This window comes from Cyprinodon variegatus, unplaced genomic scaffold, assembly GCF_000732505.1.
Source record: "Cyprinodon variegatus isolate N-32 unplaced genomic scaffold, C_variegatus-1.0 Scaffold149, whole genome shotgun sequence".
Lineage (NCBI taxonomy): Eukaryota > Metazoa > Chordata > Actinopteri > Cyprinodontiformes > Cyprinodontidae > Cyprinodon > Cyprinodon variegatus.
The window spans coordinates 30,061-49,395 of record NW_015150602.1 but is presented as its reverse complement, the minus strand read 5'-3'; the positions used below and the strand labels follow the sequence as shown (position 1 = coordinate 49,395).

The following is a 19,335-nucleotide window of genomic DNA, read 5'->3' as shown; positions in this document are numbered from 1 at the left end:
TATTTTAATCTTGGCATGGGTTTATATATATATATATATATATATATATATATATAATCTCTGTCTCCTGTGTGATTTCTTTTCTTTCCGATACTCTGAGGTGAGTGATATCGGGTTCGTTGTCTTTCTTGTAGAAAGGGAATAAAAGTAATTTAAAATAAATAGAGGGTCGGAACTTCTTTTCTGCTGAACTCTTCCAGGCTGGATGACATGTTATAGTCCAGTGCTTAATGCTGGACAATAATTAGAAAAGAAGAAATGCAACTTCCTGTAGGTTGGTTGATTATGGATGAGTTTTATAAACTGTCTCATGTTGCGTTGCAGTGGTGGTGCTTATTTTAAAAGCATGTTAGAGAAAGATAAGTCGAAATGGTTCATTCCAAGACTGAGATGTGAGACACGATGCTAGAAGCTATTGTGGTTGGGGTTAAAGAGTTAATGTTATTCTGGGTCTAGCCTCCGGATGCTGACACAATCATTAAGAGTTTATCTGTTCCTTTAATAGAATAGGACAACAGAAAAGAAAGAATAGCATCCATATTTCTCTTTTTCTCGATCTGTGTGATATCATTTTTTTCCCCTTGTTGCAGCGTTTTGATCTGTTTTCATGACAGTTAGCTTTGTCTTCCCAGACGTTGGGAGTGTTGAGCCAGGATGGTGTGATGCGGTTTGTCAACATCCACACATGCAAACTTCTCTTCCACATGGGTTCTGTGGATGAGGCCATCGCAGCCGTCGCAGTCGGCCCAAATAGTCGGCATATCGCAGCTATCATGGACAACGGCAGCATTAACATCTACAGCATGCAGAGCGTGACGCAGGAGTTAAACAAGGTGACTGTTTGCTGCAGAAAGTAGGTGTTTCCTCACTGATCTGACTTCAGGTTGACATGTACCTGCGTCTCCTCTCTGCAGCCTCCTCCGTTTAAGGTAGCTGTGGTCTCTGGAGGGGAAGCTGATCAGGACTTTTCTAACATAAAGATCAAGGTTAAATCAGAGAAGATTCAGAGACCAGCCAAGAGCTCAGGCAGAGGAACAAAGGTGAAGACACTAAGGCCACCTGCAGGGTCTGCAGCTGACGACAAAGAGGTACGAACAACATGGAAGTAAAGGTCTTTGTGATTCATATTGGCCTATTTATTATTATATTATTATTATTTCAATTTTGTTGTTTTTCTTTATCCTTTTCATATTTTGTGGTATCACAAACATGTTATACTCTAGTTTTAGTCTGACATGGACAAATCTTTGCTACTGTTTGGGAGAAATTCGAAGGAAATCCAGTTTGCAGTTTGAGACAAAAATGAGAAGCAAAGTGCTCTGGTCTAATGAGAACAGGATAAAGCCTTTTATATACTGAATATGATTATAATTGAACTTTATTGATCTCACATTGGAGAAATGTACCTCTGCATTTAAACCATCCCCTTGGGGAGCAGAGGGCTGCCATTGTGTGACGTCCAGAATGGAGACTGTGGGGATCGAACCGAGTACTTGCAACCTTGTCAGAGCCCAGGCACACTTTTAATACTTGTATAACACTAGGCACTGTATCTCTATCCTTTGGGGTGGATCCTTTTTCACAATTATTCATAACTTCATGTTTTTACTACACCGCAGATTGTGGTTCTAATGTGACAAAATGCTAAAAGGTTGCAGTTTAGTTTTTTTACACTGGAAAAACGATCTAGAAAAATGCTTAAATTAAGCATGTTTACCCTTAATTTGAGTAGGTAAATGAGATAGTTTGCCAATGGAATGAGTATTTTTACTCTTAAAATTAGATATTTAGATAAAATGCACTTGAAATAAGACAATTATCATTGTGTTTTCTTATTTTAATTGAAAATTGTCTTGTTCCATTGGCAAAATGTCTCTTTTATCTCCTCAATCCAAGAAATAATGCACTTATTTTAAGAAAAAATGACTTATCTAGATTTCATTTTTTTCCAGTTTAAGGCTCCATCTATCATCCAATCCATTTCCTCAATCAACTAAACCATTTGCATCTTTTCTACTTTTTCTGAATTAGAATGAACTACCGTCTGGTCTGAATAAGAAGAGGCTTTTAGCTCTGCTGAAAGCTTTTGGAGAATTTCCAGCTAAATACAGGTGAAAACTTGGTTTATAAAAGAAGCCACTTTGAAGTTGCAGGTTTGCTTTGCCTTTCTATCGTTATCTTCTGAATCCCTGTTGCAGGATGTTTGTATGGAAGTCTTTGCTGTGTCTCCCAGAGAACTACGCAGCTTACAGCAGTCTGACTGACAAAGGTCTGCATTCAGCATTCCTTACCCTGCATGACAAGTACCCCATCAAAAGCCTCAAGCTGCAGAGGGGCCTGCAAAGGTACATACCGGATCTGTTGGAAAACATTATGTTCAAGTTTCATAAGTTTTCAGTGGATCAATGTTGTTGGTTTTTTTTTTTCTTTCCATCTTCTCCAGGGTTTTGTCTGCCTTAGCTCATTGGGCAGCCATTTTTGCTGAGGTTGAATATCTCCCTTTGGTAGCTTTTCCTTTTGTTAAGCTTTTCCAGAACAATCCCATGCTCTGCTTTGAGGTGGTGGCTACTGTCATAGGTACTTCTTTACTTTAGCTTTTTGCAGTTTATTTTTCTTTAAAATCCCTTAAAGTCGTTTCTTCTGACTCGATGTCTGCATGTTCAGTGAACTGGTGCCAACACTGGTTTGAGTATTTCCCCAACCCTCCTCTGAACATCCTGAGCATGGCAGAGAACGTTCTGGCGCACCACGACAAGGAGCTGCTGCAGCACCTGGTGGACTGCGGCATCACCTCACAGGTAGAAGGCCGAGCAAGAGGCTCAAAGCTGAGCTTCAGATATAGAAAAAGAATAAAAAGAAAAGATACCTATGTGTCTTTGTCTACCGCAGCTGTATTTGTGGCCCCTGTTGGAGACGTTATTCTCAGAGGTTCTAACACGTGATGAGTGGCTCCGCCTGTTTGACAACATCTTCTCCAACCACCCCTCCTTCCTGCTGATGGCCTGTGTGGCTTACGTCATCTCCTGCCGGGAACCTCTGCTGCTGTGCTCCCAGAAGAAGGACTTTGAGGTACGCTTTTGAATGATTCTTGTTCTGAGATCGGGTTAACTATGAGGTGCTCTTCCTCCCTATAAATGTTCCTCTGGTTTCCCCTCCTCTCCAGTACTTTTTTCACCATCGAAACAACCTGGATGTTGGGGCTATGATAAAGGAGGCTTACAGGATCATGTGCAGCACGCCAGCGGACATTCACCCCCGAACCATGCTCTCCGACTTTACCCCCCTCACCAGCGGCCAATACCCCGTCTTCAACCAGTACCCAGAATTCATAGTGGAATACCAAAGCAGGGAGAGGGAGCGAATACGGCTGCAGGAGATGGAGTATATAAAAGAGCGGTGAGCTAAATAAACGACAGGAATGCAAAACAATTAAACACTATTAACCAGTATGCTTTTTTTTTTTTTTAATACTGACAATAAATGGATTTAAAAACAAATCAAACAAAACATAATAGGGAGAGGCAATGAATTAACGTATCGGACAATAAAATTATTAACATTAGCATGTCTTTATATACCTGCATGATGGTGTTTAGTAACCTCCATGGACAGAGCCAGGTGACTCCAACTAGTCCTTTTTTTCGTGGTTTTCCTTTCATCTTCAGGCAGGAGTTGTCAGCTCTCCGAGCAGATTTTGTGCGTCGCCAGGCTGAAGAGAAAGCCTACTTTGCCCAACAGGTGGATCCGTTTCTCAAAATGTCTCGTTAACATTTTAATGTGTCAGCATGCTAAAGTTAAAAAACAATTGAAATGTTTAAAGAAAACTAAGAGCATAAGAGAAATAGATGGGTGATAAAGGAGCTAATATCTGATTTCTACTCAGGAGTTGCTTCAGAAAGCAGAGGAGCAGCGCAGGAACATCCTGGCACAGGAAGAGGAGAACCTAGCACAGCAGAGGACAAAGTAATGAATGAGGCACTTATTTGTGTGTTCTGACAAAAAGAGAAAAATTTCTTTAGATTTTTAGAAGTTATAACTGTCTTATGGGGATCAGGTTGGCAGCTATGAAGAGAGAGCTGAAGGTGAAGGAGTTACACCTGCTGGACGCAACTAGAAGACGCTTTCTGAAACAACAACAGGAGCTCCAAGCCTCACAGATTCAGAGACTGGATCAGGAGATCAGCTGGAAGGTAAATGTGGCTCTTGTCTGTTTGTCATCAGATTAGCGAGGATAGATTTTAATCGTAGCTCTAAGTCAGAGGCATCAATCCTCAGATGCCACAAAAGCTCTTGGGGCGCCCTAAGTTTCAGATTTATTTATCTTTAGTTATTTAGGACAAACTTAATTATTTTCCTCCCGTTTTACCAAAGATGGATCTGCGTGAGCAAGAGACGGCTGCAGCAGTTCAGGACCTAGAAGTCAGACAGATGGAGCTGGAGGCACAGAGGAAGCAACTTGAGCAGGTGTCAAACCCTTAAGCTGTAACAGTGAACATATAGATGTTTCTGCCCTATACACTGAGACTGATGGTCCTGCATTTGCTAAAAATGTTGATGTTAAGGACCTGCTGAAGGAACAGAAGCGTTTTGGACTTGAGGTGGAAGAAGAAGTACAGCTAAAAATGAGGGAGGCCGAGAGGGCAGAGGAGAGTTACTCAGAGATGCTGCACAACACAGAGAAAAACCTGCAGGTCAGAAACCCGCTTCATTATAATCCTAACATCAGACAGCAGGGGAACTCAGAGGGAGCTTAGATTTGGTTTAGGTTGTGTAGAGTCCTTACTCAGCAGGTGCCTCAGAACCTTCTGTTCCTGCAACAAAACTCACACATGCAGGCCCTGGAGGAGTCCCTGGCAGAGGCACACCAGCTGGGCATGGAGTCCGACTGGCAGAGGGAGGTGCTGGATCGCCTGCAGCAGGTCGATGCTGAGCAGGAGAGGAAGAGGGAGAGACTGGCACAGCTTCAAAGGCAAACTCTGGCAGAGGAGGAGAGGCTGGCTTACACCATGAGAGAAGTGGCAGCAAGAAAAGTGAGAACAGAAATCTTTTTTTCAGCAGTATATGTTTACTTGTGTAGAGTAAAAAACTAATAATAGAGGTGAAATTTGATCTGAGATTCACGCTTCAAACAAAAACACCAGTAAAACATCCCGGCATTGCTGGGGAATTCAGGCTGTGTACAGATATTTCCTCTGGCTGCTGTTATTTATGGAGAACCATGTTGGTGATTTTCAGTGGGATGAAGTGGCGAGTATCAGATCACAGCTACAGGAGCAGAGAGCTGCCTGGTCCACAGCAGAACCAGGTATCACACCTCACACAGAACTAGAAACAGACATTCATTCATTTAAGGTTCATATGCAACTGACTGTTTCTGTTCAAGCGGTTTAGCATTAAAATTATACTAGCATTACCACAAGGTGGCAGCATGTTGTTTTCTAGTCACTGTATGAGAGGAGATGCAGGTTTTTAACATGGATAGAAAAGTGTCTCCTATCAAATAAAGGTTCTTTTAATTAGAACATGTTTGATTGATTAGCAATAATACTTTGATCAAATATACTTTTTTAGGATTCTTTGCTGTTAAACTCTAATAATTCAAAGAATACAAATCCCCTTTACCATTATTAAAAGACAGTAACACTCAAAACTTCATTTATAGCCTGATTGTAACAAAATGTATTAGAAGCCTGGACCACTGGTATAGATCTAATCAGCCTCTTTTTCTTTTTATGTCTGAAGGAGTGAGACAGAGGAAGACACAGTCACAGTGTCCGTCTCAAGGACCTTTGCCTAGACCTGCTGCCTCTGTTGCAACCAAAGGTGTAAATACAGCTGTGGGAGGCTGCGGGGCCCCCACCCAGAGGCAGGCAGGAGCCACCATGGTGTGTCTGAACAGCAGCTCACCCTCAGGGAGCACCTCCACCAACTGTGAGTTCATTTAAGGAGAGGAAACGCATAATAGCAATTCATTTTTTCCATTAAGCCCAAATGTTTTCCTTTTGTGATCTGAACATAATTCCATTCATTTCCTCTGAGTGTTTATGTCATGATGAGTATTTAGCACTAATTAAGTATTTCTGTTTGCATCCCGTTAGTCTCCTTGGACCGAGGTCGGGCCCATTTGGACAGCAGTGAGCGGGAGCTACTGAAGGAAATCAGGGAACTGAGACAGAAGCTGGCAGCCAGAGCCAGAGAGACCTGCTCAGCCTCCTCACAGTCTGTCCACACGCTGTCTTCTGTCTCCTAGTGACCACCAGCTGCCTTCTGTCATCTGTCTGTGTTAGGAAACATATTCTGAACCTAAGCTCTCTGCAGCATAACACAAACAGTGACTCAGACTGTGGACCATACGGACTAGCTGCTGCCTGTTTTTCTGGCACGCATCCTTCCACCTCAGACGGATTATAGGTTTTTATCTGATGATAACTCAAATAGACTGAATTTACATGATAATTCTTTTACCTCTTATCCTTGATACATGTTTGCAACTTTATTAAATTCCGTTCTTATTCAGCCTGTTTGTGTCTCTGCAATCTCTGCATCTTTCTTTCCTTATTTGTCTTTCTTGTTTCAGCTCTTTGAACAGTCCTTACTCAGCAGGGTGTAGCTTGTTAAAATACGTCAGTTTGATTTGTGTGAATGTTCTGTATTTTTATGCCTGATTTCCACTTTCTACTCACTGCTGTTTTCTCTACTTGTGACTCTAAATGTGCATCATAAGCATATTTTAGGCCTAACATGCACAGAAAGGTGAAGGATGAAACCAATTTAAACTAAAGATTTATAAAGTACAATTAGCTGTCTATAACTAGGTTTTCCTCTGCAGTAATTGTTTCAGTATGGACTGTTACAGCAGCTGTTACCAAAACTAGACTGTACTTCTATTGATGTTTTCCTTTGTTAGAGCAGTAGTGCTTTACTTTGATGTTTTATTGTTGTTGATTGTTTTTTTTTATGTATTTTTTATTTAAAACCATTTTTGATAAATTTTTCTGTATTCTTGCTGTTTTTTGTGATTTCTGTCTTCTGCTTACCGCAGTTTGCTAAAAAATGATTCTGATTGTTTCAGAGGCTACTGTTTTTCAAACTTCAAAGATGGCATTGTCAAGCAAAAACAAACCAGAACATATCCAGTTACAAAGTAGGAATTAGATTTTATTGTACTTGTCATCTTTCGCTCTCCAGAATTTACGGGGGCTTTAGATTCCTCCACCTTCTCTAAAGGAAGCCAAAAGAGGAGACACATAGTCCCTCCAGCGCGTTCTAGGCAGTTCCCTGTCCTCCTCGCAGTGGGTCAACATCTACCCAGAGACGCCTCCGAAACAGATGCCCAAGCCACCTCAGCTGACTCCTCCCGATGTGGAGGAAGCAATGTCTTTACTCTGAGCCTATCACCATATGTCTAAGTGGGTGGCCGGCCTCTCTGCAGAGGAAGCTCATCCCAGCCATGTCTTCCCATCATGACACAGATTTCATGAACATAGGTGAAGGTAGGAATGGAGACCAAACGGTAAATAAAGAACTTCAACCTTTGGCTCAGCCCTCTCTTTCACAGACCAGTACAGTGTCCGTCCACATCACTGCAACATCACTCGGTGTCAATCACCAGCTCCATTCTACCTTAACTATTGAACAAGACCCACACATACTTCGACTCCTACCACCGGATCCTCCATCATGAAGAGGGTAAGCCAGCTTTTCCAGCTGAAGAAAATGGACTGACATGCAGAAAATGATCTTTATGCACACCAGCCGCCATTACGCAGGTTGTAGGTCCTGGCTAGAGGGCACTAGGACAGCCATATCAGAGAAAGGTAATTATATCTGCAGGTAGCTAAACCAGACCCCTTTCAGACCTTGGCTTTGCCTAGAAATCTTATCCAATATAGAACCTGTGCCAGAAACCATTCATTCACCCTGCAGGGTGACCGACTCCTGCTGCGCTTGTACAGTGGTCAGATGGCCCTTAGAGAAGATCTCCTGACTTTCTACTCCTGGACCATCTTTTCAGGGCACCAAAAGGACTCTATGGAGGACCTTCTCCAGGTCTACAAAACACATTTGGACCAGTTGGGTGAACTCCCATGATGCCTAGAGCACACTGCAGTGCACAGGGTACAGAGCTGGTAACAAAAGCGTAACTCATCAAAAAGAGTTGAAATATCAGGAACTAACCATTGTCACGTTTTTATGCTAACGAGGACACAATATAGAGGAAACAATACAGTGAACATATTTTGGGGGATTTTTAAAGTGTTAATTCATAGAATAGACACTTTAAAAACCTGCATTGAAGACAAAGTCCACGTCAGATGGATTTTAGCTGAGAATCAAAGAGCCATCGCTGTACTACTGTCTCGACTCATGAGCCCCATCCAGGTGTGTCTACTCTAGGTCCAAAAGGCCTCCAGGGGTTCTTTGACAGGAGCTGAAGTGACAGCCATCTTCATTCCTGTCACTCATGCATTTCACTCCATCCACCCATCTTTAATCTGTACTCAGCATGTTGACTCAGGCCTGAGAAAAGAACTGCGAGTATGCTGTGCTGATCTTTATATACTGCAAGTTTAACCACATCAACTGGTTTTCCTTTATTTTCTTAATTTTTTTGGTCTTTGGATGTGTGTTTCTTTAATACATTACTCATAAAACATATATTGATGTATATTTTTTTATCTTCAGATACAGAATAAGATCCTGGAGACTTAATTTTTTGTAACTTCAACATATCATATATTAAACCAAAATGTATTTCAATAGGGTTTTTGACTGATCAACAAATAAGTACAAAGTTGTGCAGCTGTTTTTTGAGGGCCTAATAGGTTTATTAGTGAAACAACAAAAGCATCAATACAAAATAACAGCAGAGGGGGCAGGGAGAAAGCTTTGAACATCTCATAAAAAAAAACATTAAAAAACAGAAAGATTCTGGAACAGCAGCAAACCCAACAATACCAGATCATCCATCTAGACTGACTACCAAACCAACCATTACTTCAAGAAGCAGCCATAAGGAGAATCATAACTCCATAGGGAGCTACAGAGATCCACAGCTTAGGTTAAAAAAGTTTGTAACAGGGACAGAATTAGCTATGGACCACACCAATAAACTCCAGAATCCACAATAAATCATTTCCGATTTGCATCAAGCTTTAAGACCCTGGCTAGATGAGACACATGGAAAAATTAACCCAGCATCTCTGAGAACTCCTACAGTGAAGCACGGAGTTGGAAGCATCATGCTGCAGGAATACTCAATCTACGTCACAGACATGAAAGCTGGTCAGAATTAATGGGAGGTTTACCTTTCAACATGATAAAAACACTTTAACTAGCACTAACAGACATCCTTATGTGAATGGCCCAGTCAAAGATTGAGCTTAATCGCACTGAATCTGAGTCATAATTTTAAAAAAGTTCCCAGATGTTCTCTGGAAACTTTAAGTTACATTTTCTGTAGGGCCAATCAGTCAAATGTGGCTTTATTGACTTAGCAAAAATATATAAAATAATATAAATTTATGCCACATTATTCATGATTCTGAAGAATAAATAAAAACTCTTGAGGTTTGAGGTTTTTTAGTGAGAAATTAAAACATTGAGGGACAATGACTAGTTTAGGGGAGGCACTATCCATAACACTGTGTACTTTCAGTTCTCACTTGTCACATCTGATTACGTTGAGGAAACCACCTTGCTCTAAGCCGGGTCGGACCTGCCTTCTTTTCCTAACTTGTTTTCTTAAATCAGTAGTTCATCGCCAGAATAAACCCAAACAGCTGCTGTTCTCTTATGGTGCTGATCCAGACTTTCTTTATCCAAAAAAAACAGGCTTTATGTTCCTCTCCTATGGATGCCTACCACAGGCTGTCAGTATTGTCACACAGAGGGTCCAAACCTCTGGGGAAGGTGAAGCAGCGAGTTCAAGACCTTCGGATCCCCTCATCCTCTAATTGGGATTATGAAGCCAGCGGACCGAGGTTGGACCTGAGTCACAATGAAAGCGCTCGATTTGCAGCAGACTCTCTGCTCAGCCAGGGTTTGGAGGGCTATCGCCAAGCGTTGAAGGCAGAGGGAGAGGTGGATTTTCTGTCAGAGCTGGAGAAGGATTACATCCTACAAAATGGAAGCTACTCCATCACAGGTTGAATATTTCTCTAATTAAAAGCTTTTTTCCCCTCTCCCCTTGCAGCCTGTTGTGTTTTAGGCTCATACAGCCTTGTGTTGTTAACAGATAACTCAGGGTCTGAAAGCCTGTTTGCTGATTGCCAGTCCTGCTCCTGCTGCCCTGCAGTTTCAACACACATCGACTCCACTGTTGAGTGTTCGGAGCACAAAACCAGTGAAGGTAAATAAGAGTAATTGCAACCCTAACCGCTTCAATATTAGTTAACTGATTTATCATTTTCTGTCTTCAATCTCCAATTTGTCTCTACCCAGATGTGAAATCAGCTCCTTTGTTGGACAATCTCAGCACTGAGGTTTTTTTCCAGACTGACAGCAGTGCAGCTGGCATGAAAGATCTGGTCAGACAGTTCCTCAGGAAGGCTAAACTGGTATGATATGATCTGTTTATGTGACAGACAGCAGGACATGATTATTTGTGCCTGTGAGCAAAAGTCTATAGTGTCAAAGTATTACATAATGGCAGTAGGGCTGGCCCAATCCGATATCGATATCATAAATCGGTCCCATATCAGTCAAAAAATTAATATTGGAATATATCAGCCTGCCTCTAAAATCTCCGATATTAGAAAGCTCATAGAACAGCTTTTTTTTCCCCCTGCTTGTATTTAATGTTTTTGTAACAATCAGTTTTTATCTCCTGTTGACTATTGTTCTCTGTATTAGAAGTATCACTTGATCAAATCTTTTCCATCATTCTACACTATAAAATTATTAGTAAAAGTATGCATCATTCATGCTGATATCGTATTGGGTTAATCGTTGGTTCATGCTTAAAGCTGCTGTATTGGTTTCATGTAGTAAATGAAAAAGTTGTTTTGGGAGACCAATAATTGGCAGGTTGTTATTGACAGTTGCTGTGTTCAGGCCCTAGTTGTGGTGATGGACAAATTCAGTGATCCAGAACTGCTGTGTGATCTTCTTGAGGCGAGCAGGAAGAGGAAGGTGTCTGTTCATCTGCTGCTGGATGATGTTAACCTGAAGCTGTTTGTTGACATGTGGCAAGATCTCAAACTCATTGGCAAAAACTTCCCTGTAAGTTTCTTCTTCTTCGTTACCTTGGAATTAGCTGATTAGGTTATTTTTTCACATCTATGTTGTGTTTACTAAAGAACCAGTGACTTGCATAACTATCAATACAATTTACACTTTTCCCCCCTTATGATTCGACCACAAACCTCAGTGTATTTAACTGAAATGTATAATGTGACAGACCAACACAAACTATTTGAAAAAAAATTAAACTTGTGTCTGTTTTTTATTTCTGAATAATAAAAAAGTTAAATTTCAGTCAAACCTGTTTTCTCTGATACCTCCAAATTCAGTGCAACCTACTGCTACTGTTAAACTTCAATATGTGGACCATTAAATAATGGTAGATGAAGTAAACAATGTAGATGAAGTAAACAAACTTAAATAAACACACAATCTAAAAAAAAAAAAAAAAGATGGTTGTCCGTCTGAACTGATAGGCTGTGAAAGGAGAGGATTTTTCATTTTAGTGGAGAAAAAATTAACGGCCTGCAGGTGTAGAGCTACAGTGAAACATTTTACATCATTGTTTATTTATTTATGATAAATTGAGATCAGGACCAATAAATAACTTTCTCTCCACCTCACAGTAATGCCTCATTTTATTTTGTCACACAAAAAAGAGCAAGATAAATGCCTTTCCAAGCTACTGTATGGATCTGATGGTTGGTGTCTGTGTACAGAAAGTGTCGGTGGGAAGCATCCCGGGTCAGACCTACTGTGCAAAGACAGGCAAGAAGCTGACGGGTCAGATTGCAGAGTGTTTCATCATCGCTGACAGGCAGGAGGTGCTAACTGGTACATACAGGTACGTCTGCACACACCATCAAAAGAGAGGGCATTCCAGTTTCTCTATTAATGCTTCCACTTTTGTAAAACATCTATCCTATGATATTTTGTTTTTTTGTTTGTTTGTGATTTTCCCTCAGTTTCACATGGCTGTCCGGACAGGTCGATCGGAGTATGCTTGTTCTCATCAAAGGCAGCTCGGTCTCACATTTCCATCAGGAGTTCCTCAGACTTAACTCCAGCTCCAAGCCGGTCCCTGGCTTTAACACCTTCGTCCCTCTCCCAGAGTCTGTTTGTCTTTACTCAAAGTCACATAAACTTCAAACAGTGCATCCATGGACACATGGGGAGATTGATCTGTGGTCTACTCGGGGGGATAAGAAATCAAATACAGATGGAAGAGCTGATCAGGTCCTCTCAGATCTTCATTCTCAGCTTCAAAGCACTGCTGCCAACACCACAGCTGAGAGGAATGTGGAAGTCCATGAGGACCACTCTCTGATTGCTATGTCCACAACACAGACGCATTTAAGGAAGATTCATAATCAGTCAAGTTTAAACAAGAAAAATTGTCTTTCATACCCAGATGGGGGCACTGATGGAGTTTTCTCTCACCAAAGGGACACAAACAGGTTGCCAGAAGCTGCAGATTTCACCCCAGATTCCCAGCAAATAGCACCAAACACCAGCTGTCAGACTCCTTCCAAACCGCACATGTCAAAGCTTCAAACCAACACCTTTTTCGGGGAAACCAGCAAGCAGGATGAGTTCATCAAAAAGCATCAGGGTCCTCTAAGCTCACTCTCCTACGCAGTGTCACCGTGTTTAAAACCAGCCCCTGCAAAAATGAAAACCTCTCTGAGTCCTCAGCATCAGGCAGAACCCAGAATGTTCCTGTCAGATGTACGACCCAGGATGAATCTCCACCCTGTCTTATCCCAGCAAGTAAACCTTACACAGAGAAAGCACTGGAGCCCACAGCAAGCTGCAGGACCCAGAGCAATGGCTCGCTATAACTCCTTCAGTGGGACACATGTGATGACGGGGCAGGCAGGGTGGAGACCTCTCCAGAACGACAGGAACACATCACTGGAAAGAAGCTTAAGCATGATGGAGAGATTCACAGCAGGCTATAGAGGAGCAGGACTGCACCCAAACTGGATATAATAACATAAACAGTTTTAAGACAAATCTCCACATTGTAAAAACAAGGATTAAACAGAACCCCTAAAAAGGCTTTCCAAACATTTCTAACGGATAGTTTTACTATGTCATAGACCAACAAAAAGTGATATAAAAACCTGAAATATGAGGATTGATATTGATCTTAAATGTAAAAAGGTCTTGGAGGTTTACTGGAGAACATTAGTAAACAGCATCATGAAGCCCAGGAACCACAGCACACTGGTCAAGGACAAAGTTGGGGAGAATTTTAAAGTAGGGCTTTGTTATAAAACAGGATGGAAGGACTGCAAACCTGCAATAACCGGCCTGTCTTCTAAACATGGCTGTCCAGGTAAGGAGAGCATTGAAGGAAAGAATACCAGAGCCTCATAGAGGAGATGCAGAGATCCACAGCTCAGGTGGGAGGTCGGGTAGCTATGATTAAAACAAAGTTTCTGGATGAATGACAGGAATGAAGGCACAGAAAGTTAAAATCTATATTTAAAAAGAAGTAATACCAGCTACTTAAGAGATGCAGCTGCTTTCAGACTGAAGATATTTTTCACAGCCCATTTTCACATCTTGTGAAAAATGTGTTTCTCTTTTATGACACTGAAATATCTTTATGGTTAATGTTATACATGACTTGGTAATGTTAATTTTTATATGTAAGTTATTTAGAAGACCTCTCTTGTATTGCAGCATTGTATAATGTTGTATAATGTGTAATATAATACTGTATATGTCAAAATCTGCTGTATTGAATTGTCCTGCTCACTATTAAACTCTCAAACCAACCAAGCTGAATTTCCCCATCCCATTTATTTATTTATTACAGCATATGGACCAGTACACAATATTCTTCTGCAAACGTTGTTTATTGGTGAACTTTTCCTGCAGCTGGTTTATGCTGACTGTGTACTAATGTGTCTTTTCAGTTTTCAGTGATATTCTTAGCATTTAATTGTGTCCAATTCTTTTTATTTATACAGTGCCAATTAACAGTTCAACAAATGCCAAATCAAGGCACTTCACTTTTTAATGAAAAATAGCCACTCCATTCCAGATCAGTTTTGGCTTTAAAACCATGGAGTTAAAAATTGCATCAAGTCATGGTACTTTTTAATTATATACTTTTGAAAGTTTTAAAATATTTTCAGAATGAAGGAAAACACAGAATCATAGGTTACTGGCTGTTGGCTCTTTTGCCTTAACTTTGTCAAAACATCAGAATTGTTATGATTAAATACATAACTAAATAAATACTGTGGGAACAAAACTATTGCTGAAAGAAATGTATTGATTACTTAAGGAATATGATGAGATTAAAGACATAGATAGATACATTGTTCTAGAACTGTTGAACCATTATTACTGCTCATAATTGGGCTCCCCTGTTAATATTAACATTATTTTAAAGTTACCTGTAATATTCTAACAAGTACTTTACTTTTCTTTAGAATTCCTTAGATAAGTTGTTGAATCAGATTTTGTGTTACTAACCTGACAACAGCCAGATGCATGTCTCGCTCCGCCCAGCTCCACTGAGCGGAGCTAGGCGGAGTGAGACATGCATCTGGCTGTTGTCAGGTTATTGTGTTACAGGGTTACTAGTTGGAATTTATAAGTTTGGTCAAGAATGTGACAACAGTGCCATCTAGGGGAAGCTTAATTTCCAGAAATCTTTACCAGTTACTCCAAAAAAGTTATAAAACAATCCACTGGACTTTGTCTCCATGACTGAAGATGTTTTGCTCCCATCTGGGAAACTGTTCCATTTCAAAATGTCAGAATTGGCATCGAGCTCCAAGCTTGATAAGAAGCCCAAACCAAAGCCTTGTTTTGGCTTAAAAAACATGCAAATTGAACCGAAGAACAGGTCCGCCCCCTTAGGAATGGGGGGTTATTGAGATCTTTTGTTAGCCTGCAACACCCAATACTGGACTATGCCTCTCAAAGGGGAATCTTTAGGGGCATTGTTGACCTGTCTGACCAGGCGAGATGTTTTGGTCCCCTGCATGGGGATGGGGGTTGAGATGATTGTGGGAAGGAATCAACTTTATCACTGCATTGTAGGTTTTAACCCCTGAGTCCACTCCCTCTGTTTAAGATTGGTTCTTCTCTGTTAACATAAATGGCTTCCGTCACACCCCTTTCAAACCACCTGTCTTCTTTGTCCAAAATGTGAACATTCTGGATCTCAAAAAAAATGTCTTTTGTCCATAAGATGTAGATGTACAGCCGAGTCTGGTCCTGAAGAGGTAGCTCTCCTGTGTTTGGCCATGTATCTGTGGAGAGATTGTTTGGTTTCTCCGCTATATAGATCAGAGCATTACTCACAGGTATTGCAGGCTAACAAAAGATCTTAACAACGACCATTCCTTAGGGGCAGACCTGTTTTATTTAGTGAATTCAATTTAAATTTACATTTGGAAACACAGTCAAGTGCATTGATTTTTAACTTAATTGATGCACAATGGGCTCTCCTGTGTCTCCCATAGTGCTGAACTTATACATAAAAGAAGTGGAAAGCAGAGCTCTATACTCATACATGGCAACAAAACCCAGTCACTGGTTCAGATACTTGATTGAGACATGGGTCAAAATAAAGACCAAGGATATCGACAAGTTCACAGACCACAGTGGACAGAAACATCAACATCACCCCGGAAGATGTGAAAGATGACAGCCTTGTCTTCATGGACTGTGGGATTCACATCATGGAAGATAGACAACTCAACATAGAGGTCTACAGGAAACCTACAAATGCCGATCAGTACCACCGTTTTGACTCGCACCACCCACTGGGACACAAGCTAAGCCTCACCAGAACCCCTCAGACACGAGCAGAAACCATCCCCTTCACCAACAGAGGTTGAGACATACAAGGACATATCAGGGCAACCCTGAAGAACTGTGGTTCTGCTGAGAGGGAAGAAAACAGAAGGAACATCGTCATTCCATATGTTGCTGGAGTCTCTGAAAAACCCAGGAGGATTTTAAACCAGCACCAGATCCCTGTGCACTTCAAACCTGGCGACACTCTGAGACAGAAACTGGTTTATCCCTAAATTAAGACCCCCAAAAAAGGCCAACAATTTTGTTTATGCTGTTCCGTGTAGTGAAGAGTGCACAGACCTGTACATTGGAGAGAGCATGCAACCGTAAAACAGGCGCATGGCTCAAGACAGGAGGGCCACTCCTTAGGACCGGACCCAGCCGTTCACCAACACCTGAAGGCTAAAGGACACTCGTTTGACGAGAACCATATCCATATTTTGAGCAAGGAAGAAAGATGGTTTGAGGGGGGTTAAAGAGACCATCTTTCTTAACCTGGAAAAAGCATCTCTCAACAGAGGAATTGGTCTTAGACAAAACCTCTCATCTACTTATAAAGCACCTTTAGGAACAATACCCAGAAGATTCACCTCTCTAGAGCCCTCACCCGACTCACACTTCAATGAGGCATGTGACCGAAACCACTCTGACAAGGACGTTAACAACTTATCAGAAACCACTAACAAACATTAAGACCCCCCATGTGACCTCGATGGCCAACCCAGTAGGAGGGATCAGAGGCACGTTCCACCCTAATTATTTTGTAAACCTACAACATATCACTCTCAGTCCTCCCTGCCACTAGTTAGAACTGTAGAAGCCTCTTGGATGAGAGGCGAAACGTCTTATAGACAACTTCTGTTATGGGTACGTTCCTATATGCAATAGAAGGTGCTTTAGTGCATGAGAAGTGTTGGCGTTGAAAGTAAAAAAATGCACATCTTCATAACCTTCCCTAGCAACAGAAAAATGAGCTAAAACAATGAGGTAATCTATTATATCATAGGTAGCATGAATTAGGCAACAAATCACAACAGAAATGTTGGAACAGGTGGACGAGTTCTTTTTATTACTATTTTATTATTTTATTACTATTTTTTAATTTCAGGGCCAATTTTCTGCTGTAGGGAAAGCATTCAGACCCCTTTAAATGGTTCACTCTTTGTTTCATTGCAGCCATTTGCTAAAAAAGTTCATTTTATTTCTCATTATTCTACTCTCAACACCACATTTTGACAGAAAAAAAAAGAAATGTATAAATATTTGCAAATTTATAAAAAAAAAAAAAAAGAAAAAGTGAAATAACTAATCAGGACTCAACCCTTGAATTCAAATCAGTATGAGCCTGATAACAAACCTGGTCTCATATAACCACACCTGGAGTCTGGATTGGCCTTTGTTGACAGCTGAGGCCAGGTTCCACTCCACACGCTAGATGGAGTCTGCCATTATCTCTTACCCTGAACTTTCCTAGTCCAGCTATAATTAGTATATTTGAATAGCTATGTGGTATATCTGTCAAAAGCACATGTATAAAGGTTTATATTAAAACTAAAGTTACCAGGAAACAGCAAGAACAGAGCTGTTGATAAAGGCTTACTGCTACACAGACTATCAATTCAACAAAAATAGACATGTTAATCTATCTGCAAATTAGCTGTCAGGAACATCTCTTATATAAACACAGTTTTTTCTGTCTATAATGCAAAACTGATGCAAACGTTTATAACATAGTATAATAGTTGTTCTGTTTTTCTAAATGATTCACAGAGGCAGTTGTTTTACATCTTTCTAAGAGCACATTTAGACTGAATCTTGCAACAGATTTTGAGATTTTATAGTAATATGACAATGTATTTGTAATAAAATATTACAGTAAAATTGCAATATTATAAAAAGGAAAGTTATTCTAATAAGACTAAATGTTTAATAGTTATCAAACAAGCTCAGCCAAACTGCAGCCTAAGCATCTTATCTTTGGGTTTTTAATAAAGCAGACCACTTCTTTAAAATGAAATATTACAACCTGATAATTTTTTGAATTTATGTTCGTAATCAAAATTGTGTATTATATGTGTATCTATGTATATCTATATATCTAAAATCTTCCTCACCCACTGCAGGTGGTCTCCCTTTTTTCCTCTACTGCCAGTTTTGTCCTCTACCAGAGGTCTGAGAGCTTGAGGGTTCTACGCAGTATCTTTGCTGTTCCTAGAACTGCACTTTTCATGACCAATATGTCTGATGTATTTCCTGGGATCCTCTGTAACCACCCTCGAGTTTGGGGGTCACTGACCCAAGGTCCCCAATGACCACAGGCACCACTGATGCCTTGACCTTCCAGGTTTTATCCAGCTGTTCTCTGAGCCCTGGTATTCATTTTCTCATGTTCCTATTTCCTGATGTTGCTGTCTACACTTGGTGTCTTGTCTGGTGTTGTAGATCTGGGCCTCTGGTGCTTTGGGCCTGCTCCTGTACAGCCATGATGCAGCCTCTGTACTGTCCTGCAGTCTGGCATTGTTTGGCCATGATAGGATTTCCTGATATTTGCCACTTTGGTTATGTTTCAGTGGCACATCCTTTGTAGGGGCTTATCCTCCCATGATGAACCTCCAGCACCTAATTTTCTGTTCCCCATGGTCTGAGACATTCACTGGTTGTTCTTACAGCCAAGCGTCTCTAAGATCACTGCTGCTATGCAGTATATCAGCTCACTGGTGTCAGGGATGGTTGATGTAGGGGTTGCATGCAGAGCTGCATTCACATCTTCTAGTAGACTTACTGATGGTACTTCATTTACTCTGTAACTGGCTTCATGGTTGCCTGGTGGACATTTTTGCCATGATCTTATTTTTCAGGTCAGTTGCTGCCTCATTCTGTGTAGTTATGCTTATTGGGACGTTGTACCCTATGTCTGGCGGGGAGTTTGGTGTTAACCCCCCTGACCTAGGGTCCTGGTTCCCCCTTGCAAGACCAGTGGTTTTATACATCGTCAGTCTGAAGTCGTGAGAGCAGTTGCCATTTATGGATGCTGGAACATTGACCTACAAGTTGTTTCGCCGTGATGCAGACTGTGGGTTTGAAGTGTCCATTTATCCCAAATTCACTTTCATGTAGCTCCTCTGACAAGTGTTACTGGAGTTGTAACATTTTAACAGAGCTCTGTTCTCGCATCTTGCTCACTTCCTTCTTGTTTCAGTAGCCCATTGTTAATCAAGGTGCTCTGGCTCCCCAGCACCTGACACAGACCTTGTGTTGGGAATCCCTGGAAGGGGGAGAAGTTCCAGGGGGGAACTTCCACATGATCCGTTCAAGTTCCCATCG

The 19,335-nt window shown here is 41.0% G+C and overlaps 2 protein-coding genes across 3 annotated transcripts in view; both read left to right on the top strand.

The window, feature by feature from the left end:
* The window catches only part of tbc1d31 (TBC1 domain family member 31), a 15,275-nt gene extending 8,677 nt beyond the window's left edge, over positions 1 to 6,598 (top strand). The window contains exons 7-23 of one of the 2 annotated variants that reach the window (XM_015377208.1): positions 633 to 833; positions 915 to 1,088; positions 2,032 to 2,111; positions 2,199 to 2,345; positions 2,444 to 2,577; positions 2,665 to 2,798; positions 2,890 to 3,069; positions 3,164 to 3,396; positions 3,666 to 3,738; positions 3,884 to 3,963; positions 4,055 to 4,190; positions 4,372 to 4,464; positions 4,563 to 4,691; positions 4,836 to 5,030; positions 5,236 to 5,305; positions 5,743 to 5,931; positions 6,099 to 6,598. In XM_015377208.1, coding sequence (XP_015232694.1) covers positions 633 to 833; positions 915 to 1,088; positions 2,032 to 2,111; positions 2,199 to 2,345; positions 2,444 to 2,577; positions 2,665 to 2,798; positions 2,890 to 3,069; positions 3,164 to 3,396; positions 3,666 to 3,738; positions 3,884 to 3,963; positions 4,055 to 4,190; positions 4,372 to 4,464; positions 4,563 to 4,691; positions 4,836 to 5,030; positions 5,236 to 5,305; positions 5,743 to 5,931; positions 6,099 to 6,250 — 2,400 coding nt within the window. In that variant the 3' untranslated portion in view covers positions 6,251 to 6,598. Of the gene's footprint in view, positions 1 to 632; positions 834 to 914; positions 1,089 to 2,031; positions 2,112 to 2,198; positions 2,346 to 2,443; positions 2,578 to 2,664; positions 2,799 to 2,889; positions 3,070 to 3,163; positions 3,397 to 3,665; positions 3,739 to 3,883; positions 3,964 to 4,054; positions 4,191 to 4,371; positions 4,465 to 4,562; positions 4,692 to 4,835; positions 5,031 to 5,172; positions 5,306 to 5,742; positions 5,932 to 6,098 lie in introns of both variants that reach the window. The other variant, XM_015377207.1, reaches the window with a different exon arrangement.
* A 3,202-nt stretch (positions 6,599 to 9,800) lies between these two features.
* fam83a (family with sequence similarity 83 member A) lies at positions 9,801 to 16,052 on the top strand. Its single transcript, XM_015377210.1, has 7 exons — positions 9,801 to 10,147; positions 10,238 to 10,351; positions 10,444 to 10,559; positions 11,056 to 11,223; positions 11,904 to 12,028; positions 12,150 to 12,824; positions 15,785 to 16,052. Exons 1-7 carry the CDS (start codon positions 9,853 to 9,855, stop codon positions 16,050 to 16,052), a joined length of 1,761 nt encoding a protein of 586 aa, XP_015232696.1. The 5' UTR covers positions 9,801 to 9,852.
* The last annotated feature ends 3,283 nt before the right edge of the window (positions 16,053 to 19,335 follow it).

What these genes read in the sequence shown, in the direction of transcription:
- fam83a (XM_015377210.1), top strand. Translation starts at nt 9,853, where the DNA reads ATGGATGCCTACCACAGGCTGTCAGTATTGTCACACAGAGGGTCCAAA. An exon ending in TCATTGGCAAAAACTTCCCT is followed by an intron (nt 11,224 to 11,903) that starts GTAAGTTTCTTC and finishes GTCTGTGTACAG; the next exon opens with AAAGTGTCGGTGGGAAGCAT. An exon ending in GTGCTAACTGGTACATACAG is followed by an intron (nt 12,029 to 12,149) that starts GTACGTCTGCAC and finishes ATTTTCCCTCAG; the next exon opens with TTTCACATGGCTGTCCGGAC.